The sequence below is a fragment of the Prenolepis imparis genome, unplaced genomic scaffold, assembly GCF_030444845.1.
Source record: "Prenolepis imparis isolate NDT839.2.m4 unplaced genomic scaffold, iyPreImpa1.0 SCAF_14, whole genome shotgun sequence".
Classification (NCBI taxonomy): domain Eukaryota; kingdom Metazoa; phylum Arthropoda; class Insecta; order Hymenoptera; family Formicidae; genus Prenolepis; species Prenolepis imparis.
The window spans coordinates 1,328,541-1,341,884 of NW_028141172.1; the positions used below are offsets into that span (position 1 = coordinate 1,328,541).

Genomic DNA, 13,344 nt, shown 5'->3' on the forward strand with positions numbered 1-13,344 from the left:
CTTCGTTAAGGTTTAATTTAACAAAAACTGGAAAATATTGTTATTTTATCTTATCTCGTTTCTTATGCATTTAACTTTATTTCAGCCAAAATATATTTAGAAAGATTACTTAAAGGGATTCTCAGTATTACTTCATGATTATTTTTTATTCTTTACATATAAAATTTTGATTAATCGATAGATATTTATTCTGTTAATGATATTATTCATCAACAGAAAGATATATATTCTCGAAAGTTAATTTTTACACTATAAATGATTAATGATGGATAATAATAAAATATTAATATTTGATAATTGATCTTTATTTTAATTGGATAATTTCAGCATTCCCTGCTTGACGAGAGAGTTTGACTTACAATTAGAAATATAATTGGATATCAAAAGAATTATATAATTATACATAATATAATTAAAAATTTATAATTAATATCGATAATAAAGGAAGGAAATTGTAGCTTAAATTTATATTATTTTTATCATAAAAATAAAAACTGATTTTTACTTGTAAAAAAATTTTTTTTATTCATTCCTATATTTACGCAATGATATAATCTTACTGCTAAATATTTTTAAATATTCTATCTTAAATTAGAACATAATTTAGATTTCGAAAGAGAAAGTAAAAATTAAAAATAAAATTTTTATTTTGCTTAATATACTATCAGGTAATATCAGTCTTTTTGTGTTAAGGAAAGACGCACGCTGATTAATTCATTATATATACATATTTGTATATATATATATATATATTTATTTATTTTATATACATGTATATACATGTATACATATATATATATATATATATATATATATTATACAATACAATTGTTATATATACGTATTGTTATTTGTGAATTTCAGTCGATTTTCCATATTATAATTTTCTATGAATTTGAATTAATATTGATTGTCTTACGCGCGTCGATAGCTCGATATCAATTAGACATAAAAATATATGCATATATAAATGTAGATATACAAAGTTTATAAGAGACTAAAAACTAATGACTGATGAATAAAGACGCGAGTACAAAATTCTAAATAATTTTCGGCGCTGTTTATATTAGTTTAAAATTAAAGTTTCAGTTTTATTTCGGATCATCTTCAGCAACTGTCACATACAAATAAAATAAAACGTATGAAACGTGAATTTTTAAATCAAATTAAATGAAAATAATTCATGTTTTCACATTATTCAAAGAGAACTGCGCTCTACAATAAAACCTATTAAACGAGACAAAATAAATGTAGGCCTAAACGATTTCTATGATCTATTCGCATTAATTATAAATCAATTACTCACATCATTAAACAGCATTCTTCATATTCTAAAGATTATCAAGTAAAAATTAATGAAAATAGTAATTAAAAGAAAATAATACTAATCTATCTTTGGTTATTTTTCTAAAATTACGAAAGAGATAGCACCAAAAAGCTAGCGTTGTCTTCTTCATGTCTTCTTCAACGCAAGAAATTTATCACTTCATATCTTATAACTAATATTTGATTTTGCGATAGAACATTAAACTTTTAACACTTGTACAAAATTAAATGCGTACAAGACAGAGCTATCTCTTTTGAGTACTCTCTCTTTCTTTTTTTCTCGCATGATATTTTCGCATATATGTATTATAAAGAAATGTTTGACGAGAGAAGATTGAAAAATTAATAATTGTAAGCCAATATCACGCTGTTGGTATAGTTGATGAAGTTCACCATTAAAGTAAACTGCAACAATATTTATTTAACTTATATCTAGTTACATAAACCTATGGTAGGGGTTATTACAATAATACGGTGCACAGGGACATCGCGAATGAATCATATTTGGACAACACGGAACTATCGGGGCTGGAGGTGGAAGGCCCATCCTTGGATGCCACACGGTGGATACTGGGGCACCATAAATACAACTGTTCACGTAGCCGCTTTGATGACCGCTCAAGTAATTTGTAGGCACCAACGAATTACTGGGATCCCCTTCCTTGGAATCTTTTTTCCGAGGAAAGTACTTATAGTCCGGGAATTGCTTTTTATGTTCTTCGCGGAGTTGATACGCTTTGTCGACGAATAGCTGTTTTGTATCTGGTGGAAGGTTCTTCCACTCTTCGCCCAGGTGCTTCGAGATATTCGCATTGGACATATTTGGATTCTGTTTGGCGAGCTCTTTCCGTTTCCCAATGGACCACACCATGAACGAATTCATAGGTCGTTTGATATGTGGCTTGTCTTCCAATTCATCAACGTTCAAGTACAGTGGATGTATGCGATGTAAAGGAGACGAAGATGAGCACATGTCGCTGGAAGTACTTGGTTTGCACGGGTCATTATCCATGTTTTCTGAGCTGATTTGATTCACCTATTAATTTAATATAAAACAATAAATTTAATAAAAACAACGTTCCGATAAATATTCAAGTTAAGATAATCTATTTCTATGTATCCATATAAAAACTTAATAGGAGTTTAAGAATTCATAACTGCTCAATAGCAATATACAATCGCCTGATAATTATTGGACCCGAATTCCGCGTAGTTTTAGATTAATCCGAGCGAATAATTAAAAACTATTTTTATCAAGATATATCTTGCACAGATAATGCGATCAATCCTTTATCTTTGCCATTCATTTCAGTAAGTTAATGATAGCAAATAAATATAGTTACATTATGCACGTAGTAACTATTATCATAGTCATTGCCAATAATAAAAATAATATGTCAACAATTATAGACTGAAGAAAACTAATAGAGCAATATATTCGGTTCATATATATCATTTCATATATCTCACTTAATGTCTTTTGCTACATAACGGATGATGTGAAAGAGAGCATTTTTTATATCTTTTATTGCTAGGATATTATATTTTTATACTCGAATTAATTCTCAATCTATAAGAAATAACACGGACTGAGAATTCAAATCCGAAAATATATCAAGATTGTTAGGTTGCCAATCTAATTAATTAATTAATTTTGAAGTCGACTCACCTTAATTACTGTTTGCTTTTTCTTTTTATCTTTGTTATTGATTTCTTTTTGGATTTCTTGTTATTAAATTTTTTGTTATTATGCTGATAATGACGATGTCAATAGCTAATCCGATGCCCTTAACTGTATTGTCTGCTGATCACAATATTTCCAATTGATAAACGTTGATCCAATGTGGCAGATTTTATATCAGATTTATATTTATATTAGATTTATATATTTATATAAAATTCATTAGATTTTATATTAGTAGAGTGAGCATATGCTTCGAACCTCGATTTTGTAGATAATTTTAAATTCTAATTGAAAATCTACTAGCATTGACTAGGGGCTTTCGAATGGCAAAATCCGTCACTGATTCGATCCGACTGGCACAGCACTCTGATATCCACTGACTTGCCACTATTTGCTCCGTCAGCCAACGTGTTCTGTCCTTATTTTGGTGTCTCTTCTCTCTATCACTTTCTCTCTATCTCTCTCTTTCTCTTTTCCTTTCTGTTACGATGTCCCTGTTACGATCCATCCGTTGAGCTGTTGGGCGTCACTGCCTCTCGGTTCGAAGGTCGTCCGAACGATTCAAACAACCCCCACGCGAGCAGGTTCAACCCCTCGTGCTCGATTGGTCGTCGCCGCCGCTCCGACGCACTTTGAAGCTCTCTGCTTCGCGCGGAACCTTACTATATACGGTGGACTGCAATTATTATTATCGATTACCTCGATATGATGAAGTACAAATAACGTGTGTATAGACCGGGGTCGTTATTATATATTGTCTGGGGAGCGGGGAATTCCGTTCGCCACCGCGAAGCGATAATTGTCGCGTGCGATTACTCTCGCGCACTTATTCTTATCGAGAAGGAAGAGTATATTTTCTCTTGGCCTCTCTTCTCTCTTCTTTTTTTCTTTTTCAATTTATCGGATAGCTATTTCGAATTCTTGAGACAATCTTGTTCCTTGTCTACTTATTTTCGTTTTACTCCTATTCGTATGTCTGACTAAAATTACTTGAACTACTGGCAAGTTTATTAATAACAGTTGTACTTTTCTTTTTGATAGAGTCGTTAAACAACATTTATTTTTTTTTGTAGAGAAAGTTTGAAAAATTCTGCTTTATAAAAATAAATATTTACGTGAGGTTAAACAAAATAATACCAGACAACTAAAGGGTATAATTTCTTGTTAGAAAATAATCAAAAAATTCTGTCAAAATCTTTCTCTTCACATTCACAAAGCAACTATAGACTTTGCCTTTTGGCTGATATATGATTTATGGATCTATTCTGTAAAAATACTCTATGTTGTATTTCTATAAACTATGTACACACTGTGTGTGTGTAGAACAAAAAGATAAAGCTGCAGAGCTTATAGAGCGAGAAATTTCTTACAGAATATACTACTTCTATTTTTAGAAATCCCTTGATATTAATGATTACAGATAACCTAATGCTTTTTCGGAAATTATGAGAGAGTTAAGTTATTCTATAGTGTTAGTAAAATATGGTGTCTCAATTTTATAATTCTAAGTGGCAAAAAAGAAAAATACAATTAAAATACAAATGTATCTGTAATGTAAAAGAATATATACATATAATTTTAATTATATATATATATATATTTAAATATTTAAATTAATCTACCACACATGTGCTAATTTAAAATAAGCCTACCATTATCATTATTTTGCTATTATCGAAAATTATAAAAGTACGTTTCCTATTTCTCGTTATTTGTAAACACGCTTGAACGGTTATCTCCTCGCTCGAACTCGCTCGTCGTTCGGTATTTATTTTTTATTTTTGTATATATTTTTTTCGTTTATTAACACTCATTGATACACCGACAATCAGATGTTCGTCTGAGCCGTTGTTGTGTCTCGAAAAGGCATTACATATGACATATAATCGTATCGAAATAAAGACTTTTCGGAATATCATCTCTCAATTTATTTTCTCTCTTTAAATGTACCATTAATAATTATTCCACGTCTCCAGTTTAACACCTCGTGTGCAATAAAATTAATCATATAAATCGTAACAATATATAATTATCAATTTCTCTATTCTAACTACTTTAACTATTTTACTTATATCGCGCATTTATTGATTCCTTTTTGTTCGGAAATCATTCAAGTAAAAAACAAATGCTCTTTATCAAGTGATACATGTAAATGATTGAGCAGACGCTTGCTCGGTGTTGTTTTCTTATGCCGTTTTTTCGTCGTCGTCATCGTCGTCGACGAGTAATCAATCGAAAGTCTGCTCCACAGCGAATTTCGTCCCTACTTATTTTATACATATACATATATGTAAGAAAGAAAAGATGGAGGAAAGAGAGAGAGGAAAGGAGAGGAGAGCGGCCGCTTTCGTGAAACAATGCTGGACGAAATCTGACGGTTACCCTCCTATGGGAAATCTGCGGGTACAATGCAAAAAATCCTCTCAACGATAGGGCACTTGGATTAGAGAATGAAAAGCGGCGAAAGGAGAGAGTACGTGCGCTCTCGCGTCGCTGCCCCCCTTTTCCAATCTCGAATCATCCTCCGTCCCTCGTCCTAGTCTGTCCTCTCGCCTTTTCGATTCCCGGAGGACTTTCAGCCAACGAATAGACGACGTTCGCTTTCACGGCAAAGTTTACAATATTATTGTGTTGTTTTGTGCTTCCCGTATTACTGATTGCTATTTAAAATTCTCCCCTTGTTTTTCTCTCTTATTATTATTATTATTATTATTATCTGATACCGCGTTATCTCTTCGTAATTGTCGGCAGACATTAATAAGCGATCTTACTTGAGACTTCGCTGTTGAAATAAAAATTTTAATCGAATCGAAACTCACGCCTTAGCGCGAACGAGACAGTCGGACTGGCGATAAAACAGAAAGAGGAGTGATAGAATTTTGAAGGGTGGAATTATTTTTTTTTTTTAAGTTCAATATATTGTTATAAGAGCGAAATATTTCATCATCGATTTCGGTGCGATTCGGTGGATGAAAAAAAAAAGGTCCAGGTCCAGGAAAAGCAAATCCGTCAGCTAATAATTTATTATCTCGCCGGGTTGCGCCACTCCGAAAAACAAAACCCACCCCTCGTCCGTCGCGGCGTCGACAAAGGTTGGACGGAAGGAAAAACGAGGAGCGCATCTCTTCCGTCGCGGAAAAAATTCAGCGACGTGGTCGCCATTCCGTCGGCCTCTCCGCGAATATCTCGCGCACATACACATATATACATACACATACACATGCGCGCATATACACACATTCTTGCCCGCATGCAGTCGGGTGCAAATTGGTATTGAAAAATCTCGAAGTCAATTAAAACTCGAGGCACAAAGGATTCGGCGAGACAAAATACCAATTATCTCATGTCCTCGCCCATCGTCCTCCCCCGCCCTTTCCTTTCCCTGCCCGCGTCGACGAAGAGGTGGAGAAGGAGGGGAGATCGAAGGGGGAGGGGAGGGTGGGGGTTCTTTCCCTTGCAAGAACTCAATTCCATTAGGCATTGAAGTGAGTAAAACGAGGATGGGCATCTATATAACGCACTCGCATCTCGCTTATCTACCTAATAAAGGTTTCTCCTCTTCCTCTTTCCCTTCCCCCTCCCCCTCTTCTTACCGCTTCGGCTTCTTCTACCCCTGATGCGGCACCCCCCGCGCAGTATAAAACGTGCTCGCGAGGTGTCTGCGAGACAATCCCTTGGGATGACAATGCTTATCCCACGTATGAATGCTTCCTAGGTAATTTAAGTATAGCCCGTCCGATATATTGTCTCCTCTTCTCCTTCCTCTTCTCCGCGAGACACTCACGGGTTCTCGTTCCATGCCCGTCCATGAAAATTGTTCGTCCTCGCGTTAATGATCGCTCTTAGAATTTATATCCCGGGTCCAAATCCAAAAGAGACGTAGAGATACAGAAGGACCGAGAGAATCCCAGTGTTTGAAAATCCAATTATCTATTGATAAGAGAATTCGTCCGCTTGATAAACTGACGTAAGCATATTTGTTTAAATAAATTCGCGAGAAATTACTTAAACGTTTGCTTACAAAATTCAGAATTCTATCTCTCAATGATCCAATCGCGCGCGTGAATAAAAAATCTATAATTTCGCTTAGATAGCAATTAGTGACGACAATATGCGAGCTAATTAATAATCCTCTCGACACGACGTCTTCGCGCGTCGGATCATATGCGAACCGTGTAATTCGGATGCGCGAGATTATCCACGCAACGTTCTCGACACATTGATCCCTGTAAATTAAATCGGTTGGTTGGCTGCTCGAGTGACGATGGGGCGAGATGCGTTCAAGGAACCGGCAGAAAGCTCCGTCCTGCCAACTCGCAGCAGCAGAACACCGTGTTCGGCTAATTATGGGCGATCACGCCCAGGCAAGAAAGCATGCTGCGAAGAATGAGGCTTCGTCCGCAATAATTGGTTTCGGAAAATTTTTACAAGATTCCTAAATTTAACTTTTCGCCTCAAATAATCATATCGTTGGATTACTTTATAGAGACATATAAAAAAACCAGCTAATCTAGATTCCTTATTTATACACATATATAATTCATATAAAATAATACTTGTGAAAAATAAGCTCTCTACATAGAATTAGAAGAAAAAAAAATAATAGGTGATAGATATTTGTATTACTGTTATTATTATTACAATTAACGCTCGTTGGGGACGCAGCTTAACGGGGTACAAGAGAGGGAGGACTCGGCGGGTTCAGGAAAGCCCGTGCGAGATCATGTGAGCGGGTAGGTGAGAGCGGTAGGGTGTTGGGGAGGGAGGAGAGAAATCCGGATTTCCATCGCGGTGCCACGTCGCCACCCCGAAGAACACGCTCGAACGCGTTGCGTAATTAGCGACTGCCTCCCCGGTTTCGTAGGTGGGTGGGTGGTTGGTTGTATCCAGCGGTACGGCAGGGATCCCGGGTGGACGCGGGAAAGAGGGAGAGGGCGGAGGGAAAGAAAGAGAGCCCGGAAAGGGTCGGCAAAGTGCAACCCTCGGAATCCGTTCGTGCGACTTGCGCGCTGAAAACGTCGCCGCGTGCGTAAGGTATGTACACGTGCGCGATCTACGGGGTGTTTCTTCCGCAAGAGGAAGAGGAAATTGGGCGGGCGGGTCTTCGAGGATCCTAAAAGCGCGTTTCTGCGAGACGAATCTTCGAAGAGACGCATTTGGATCTTCGAAACCTGATTTCTTCAGCATTTATAATTTGGAGAAATTCATTATTATATATAAATATATATACAATTTTTTTTATTTCTTGAAAACACTCTTTGCGAGGAAGGAACACGAGTTCACCAGTCGACGACCAGCCAGGATCGTCTCTGTCGATGCGGAAACCAACGACGTCGTTGATACGTAACGTGCGGCCATTATCGGGGGAAAATATCGCCCGGGCGTTTCTCGGAAAGCTTCCGATTCAAGCGCATGCACGCCGAGTTAAGGGCGGATTAGTCGCCGATCTGATTTCTCCGAGTAGAGAAGGGGTTTTAGTCGAATTATGCGGCTCGTGGCGTCGACACTAATCCTTTCGAAAACATCCTATATAGGAGAAGAAGGCGGTGGGAGAAGAGGAAAGTGTAAGGGGGGTTGCGAGCGTCGTCGAGACGCAATTAATGCGGAAACCAGGCGCGGACTCTAGAGGGAGTTTCGAGAAGGGCATCGCCTATGCTGTGAGATGTAATGACTAATTGAGATTGGAAAGAGAAGAGCGAGCAAGAGAAGGGGGGTGAGAGAAAATGGGTGAATAGAAGGGGGTTAATACGAGCGTTGCGTGGTCACGGTAAAACGCGGGTTTTCTCTCTCTCTCTCTCCCTCTCTTTCTCATTCCTTCTCTCTTGCCGAGACGGATCTATAACCCTCCTTTACTACCATCTAGGACCTGTGACAAAGGATCACTCGCTTGCAGGCGTACCAATGGAATTATGAATTCCTCTCCTATCGAGACCTTCGAGGATTCTGCACGATTTTCCGCGCGTATAATCGATCGCGAGTGATTTTGTTCGCAAAGCGCACAATTTGCAGTTTGCATAAATGCAAAAATGAAACGTGTCCAAATAAGGATACGTTACGTTAGGTCCATAGAAAAATTTATTCTTTTTTTCTTACACGATTTTTATAGTCTTCTATGATTCGTTTTTTTTTATAGAGCACGAATATAAAACTTATCGATAAAGATTGATACAAAATAATGGAAAATAAAATTTTCTTCTTTTCAAATTTTGAATTAAATACAAGATTGATTAGCAGACTATTGAGTTAAATGGAGTTTTTTTTAGAAAATTCCAAAACGGATATATTTACTCTATAAACTTCACGTATATGGTATACAAAAATACGCTCTTATAATTTTCAATTCAATAAACAAGATATATGGATATGATGAACAAGATATAATTGAAATTTGTGCGATTATAAAAAAAATGCGTCTTTTTAGCCTTTCGATGATTTTTATCTCGAGAAAAAAGGTTTCCGCTCTGATCCGAACGATAATAATTAAATGCGTCACTTTGCGCAATGAGCAAGTCATCGCGAGGATTCGCGGTTTTCACATGCGCATACAGATACACACACACGCACATCGATCGTGTTCCCAGATACAGGTGCGGATTGTCGCAAGACGAATCCGCGTTTCGGGAGTTACCAATCCCCCTCGACGATGAGGCGTCCTCGTCGTCGTCGTCGGCGTTTCCACCGAGTGTCTCCATTCCGCGCAGCGGGCTCGTCAGAGAACATTAAGATAATTACTTTGCAGAGGCGGGATGCGGCACCATTGTCGCGTTACCGCCGTCGAGAATGGCATTACGCCATTGTCGGCGAAGAAAGCGCGCGCGGGCTCGCTCGCTCGCACTCGCTGCTTCGCCCGAGATGGTGCAGGAACGCGCTATTCTGTATATAACTCGCGGCGATAGCGAGGGGGTGAGTGAGAGGGAGCGTTACGCTTCCGCCGAGGTGCCTCCGCTCCCATTCGAAGGGATGTTTTCCGACACACGAGAGCGAGGAGGGAAGCGAAGAGGCAGCGCGCCCGGGGTTGCTGCTGCTCTCTCTCTCTCTCTCTCTCTCTCTCTCTCTCTCTCTCTCTCTCTCTCTCTCTCTCTCTCTCTCTCTCTCTCTCTCTCTCTCTCTCTCTCTCTCTCTCTCTCTCTCTCTCTCTCTCTCTCTTTTCCTCCCCCTCCCCTCTTTCTCTCTCTCGGTGGCGACGCCATTAATGTAATTATTTCCATCGACTATTCCGAAGCGCGACCAAAGCGGGGAGAACCGAGACTCCGATCGGCGCGGACTGCGACGATAAAAGGTATCTTCGTATCTTTCGGAATAATCAAATCGCGGTGACATCGCGATTTTTTTTTTACGGGTGGAAAAAAGACGGCAAGGGTATCCGGACGACAAAGTACGAGGAGGGAATTGTCAAATGCAGGATACGGACACCTACAATACATTGAATTAGGGGTTGAAATATGCTTTCAGAATATTCTTCTCTATGTCCTTACATAGAGGAATCTAAAACGGGGGTGAAAAAAAATTTACATCGTAAATAAAAGTGTTTTTTAACACACTGAAAATTAAAATATATTCTAAAAGCATCGATTTTTCCTTAATCTTTAAATGTTAGAATATAATAATTAAAGAAAAAATTGGGATATGTATATTTGATTATACATCAAATAAGCACTGCGATTAATTTCTATGCAAGTGTTGAAAGAATGTCAAGATGGTATAAGCGATGATATCTCGCATTAATGAAACAGAAGCATATATTCGAAGTTGCTGACTTCAGTGTATCAAATTGTAGGCTAGACGTTTCTTTCGAAATCCTCTTCCAAATCTCAATGTGATCGTTTCAATTAAACTCCCTTTTATGACTATAATGGAGAACGCGAAGAAATGATGAATCATTCTTAAAGTTTCAATTTTTAAACTTTAGATCATGTCCTTCAAGGATACTTTGATCCAAGAGGATGGCTTTGGATTTGTACCAAGACCACGTGGTACCGAACCATCAAAATCACGCGAGATTGTCAGGAGGTATTGCAAGACTATTGTTACATTATACAGGGAAGATAGTGCTTGATTATAATTATCAATCATTTTATTTGAAATTAATATTTCGAATCGCAGTTAGACATTTTAGAGAAGCTATATGAAACATTTTTGCTTTAGCAAATTTAAATGAAAATTTTTACAAGAGTAAGCAAATCAAATAACTCGAAAATTATTTGCTTTCAAGTTTTATTTAATCAATTATTTATTGTGAACATTACGCTTTGTAGATACACTCTGACCAATAAAAACAAGGGAGTTGTTCGTTTGATATCTTGGGGTGCTAGTATTCAGTCGATTAAAATTCCCAATCGAGATGGAAAACTGGCTGATGTTGTTTTAGGATTTGATGATATGGATGGTAAAAGTTTTATATACCTATATAATTTTTGTTCAAATAAACGTACGTTTTTTTTGAAGAGTATTAAATGCGTATCAACTATTTATATTTCAAGTTGATTTTTCACCATTGTTGCTGATACATTTAGGATATTTGAAGAACAGATATATAGGAAGTATCATCGGTCGCGTTGCCGATCATATTTCGGCGCATTTCGGCAATATAATTTATCCTCCGACGATTAACGAAACTAAAAAGGATCATCTTAATGATGACACGGTCGCGTTCGACAATGTTAATTGGCATTCGCAGATAATGAACAATCAAGTGGTAGGATGTAACTTATTCTCTCTAAAACCGACCGTGAGAAACTATCAAAAATTATTGCATTTTTTATTGCATTCTTTGACGAGGTGATGTCGCATTTGAGTCGAGCCGACAGCGAGGGCTATCCCGGTGACGTGTTAACGCAAGTTAAGTACACCTGGACGGACGATAATCAGCTTCACATTAATATTCGCGCCACCAGCACAAAATCCACCCTCGTCAATATCACGAATTACTGTTTATTTAATCTCGCCGGACACGTAAGAATTAAACGTAGAGCTTTGGCTTTATCGAGAACGATAATTTTTATCTGGTAGAGAAGATTTCGAAATTCCTTCAATACATAAAAATAATATATTTAAATTATATTTTTTTATATAGCTTAAACTTTAAATGTGATGATTTTCTCAAATCAAAATAAATGTTGCATTAATTTAAAACTTTTGGATTTACAATATAGAAATTTTATATTTTTTTTTCTCAAGCATTTATGCTATTTCAAAAAGTGGAAAATTAAAAGTGTACAATTTAGAAAGAAGGAAGAATTAGAAAATTCAAATTTAGAAGTCTGAATTTATTTTTCAATCAATATCGTTTCATTTAAAATCTCTTTTGAGACTATATCGAAGTGGCCCGATTGTAGGGCACCAGTTCGAAGGAATTGAAAAAGCATGTCCTCACCGTAAATGCCGACAGTTGGATTTTCACGGACGTTAAGAATCACTTGCCAATCGGTATTATATCTCCGGTCGATTGTACCTCCCTCGAATTGCGTTTACCAGTTCAGTTGAATCAACGTCGATTATTCGACATACCGGGTAGCGGTTATAATCACAATCTGTTCATTAATAGTCCCAGTTGCTGGTGCTATCGTTTTCACGCACGGTAATTCTTTTAGCTTTATTCCGCGCTCTATACTTGTACATTTCTTCGATCAGTTTATTTCGTTGATGCATCAACATAGAATTTTGCATCCCACTTCCGGACGATTTTTGGAAGTTTACTCGAATCATCCTGGATTGAGAGTCTATACGGGCAATGAGTTGCCGAATCCCGAATGCGTTTACCCTCCTGATTTGAAGGATCACGAACGGGGAGACTGCCAGGATGCACAAATTAAACCTTTAGAAACAGTAAGACTGAATCGTGTTTTGAATTTGCTTTGATTTTCTTTATCTAAATGGCTATAATCTGAGTTTTTTCTCAAATTTATATTGTTACTACTTTTCTTTAAAAATAGAAGATTCGAATATATTTTTCAAAGGTCATTAAAGCTTACACATATTTTGAACAGACGAAGAAAATCGCGAAGAGGAAAGTGATGGAAATTTATGGTAAAGAAGGCATTCCCTACCGCCGTCATGGTGGTTTTGCTTTATCACCCCAAAATTATCCTAACGTTAATGTCAAATATTTTCCGTCCTGCATGTTGTATCCCGGAAAAATTTATGTGCACGACATGACTTACAAGTTCGGAGTGCTTTCCAAAGATTGAAGATTGCTTTCTCGATTAATTTTTTTCAATGCTTCATTTTCTCTTTATATAAAAAAAAAACACAATTTTTGAAAATAAATTTTTATGCTTCAAATTCTTGAATATAAAACAATGATTTAAATTTAAAGAAACGGAAGCCGTTTTAAA

At 37.0% G+C, this 13,344-nt stretch overlaps 3 protein-coding genes across 5 annotated transcripts in view; 2 read left to right on the forward strand and 1 right to left on the reverse strand.

Annotated features, from left to right (window-relative positions):
• The window catches only part of LOC145945031 (uncharacterized), a 147,658-nt gene that overhangs the window by 101,754 nt on the left and 32,560 nt on the right, over positions 1-13,344 (forward strand). The gene's annotated exons all lie outside the window — the stretch shown is intronic.
• LOC145945277 (transcription factor Sox-14-like) lies at positions 987-3,549 on the reverse strand. The gene is made up of 3 exons (XM_083054171.1): positions 3,269-3,549; positions 2,996-3,127; positions 987-2,362 (listed from the first exon to the last, which is right to left on the reverse strand). Exon 3 carries the CDS (start codon positions 2,336-2,338, stop codon positions 1,763-1,765), a length of 576 nt encoding a protein of 191 aa, XP_082910297.1. The 5' UTR covers positions 2,339-2,362; positions 2,996-3,127; positions 3,269-3,549; the 3' UTR covers positions 987-1,762.
• Positions 10,923-13,197, forward strand: LOC145945519 (galactose mutarotase). Its single transcript, XM_083054581.1, has 7 exons — positions 10,923-11,020; positions 11,266-11,396; positions 11,524-11,705; positions 11,789-11,962; positions 12,346-12,587; positions 12,667-12,835; positions 12,997-13,197. The coding sequence occupies exons 1-7, from the start codon at positions 10,923-10,925 to the stop codon at positions 13,195-13,197; spliced, it is 1,197 nt and encodes a 398-aa protein (XP_082910707.1).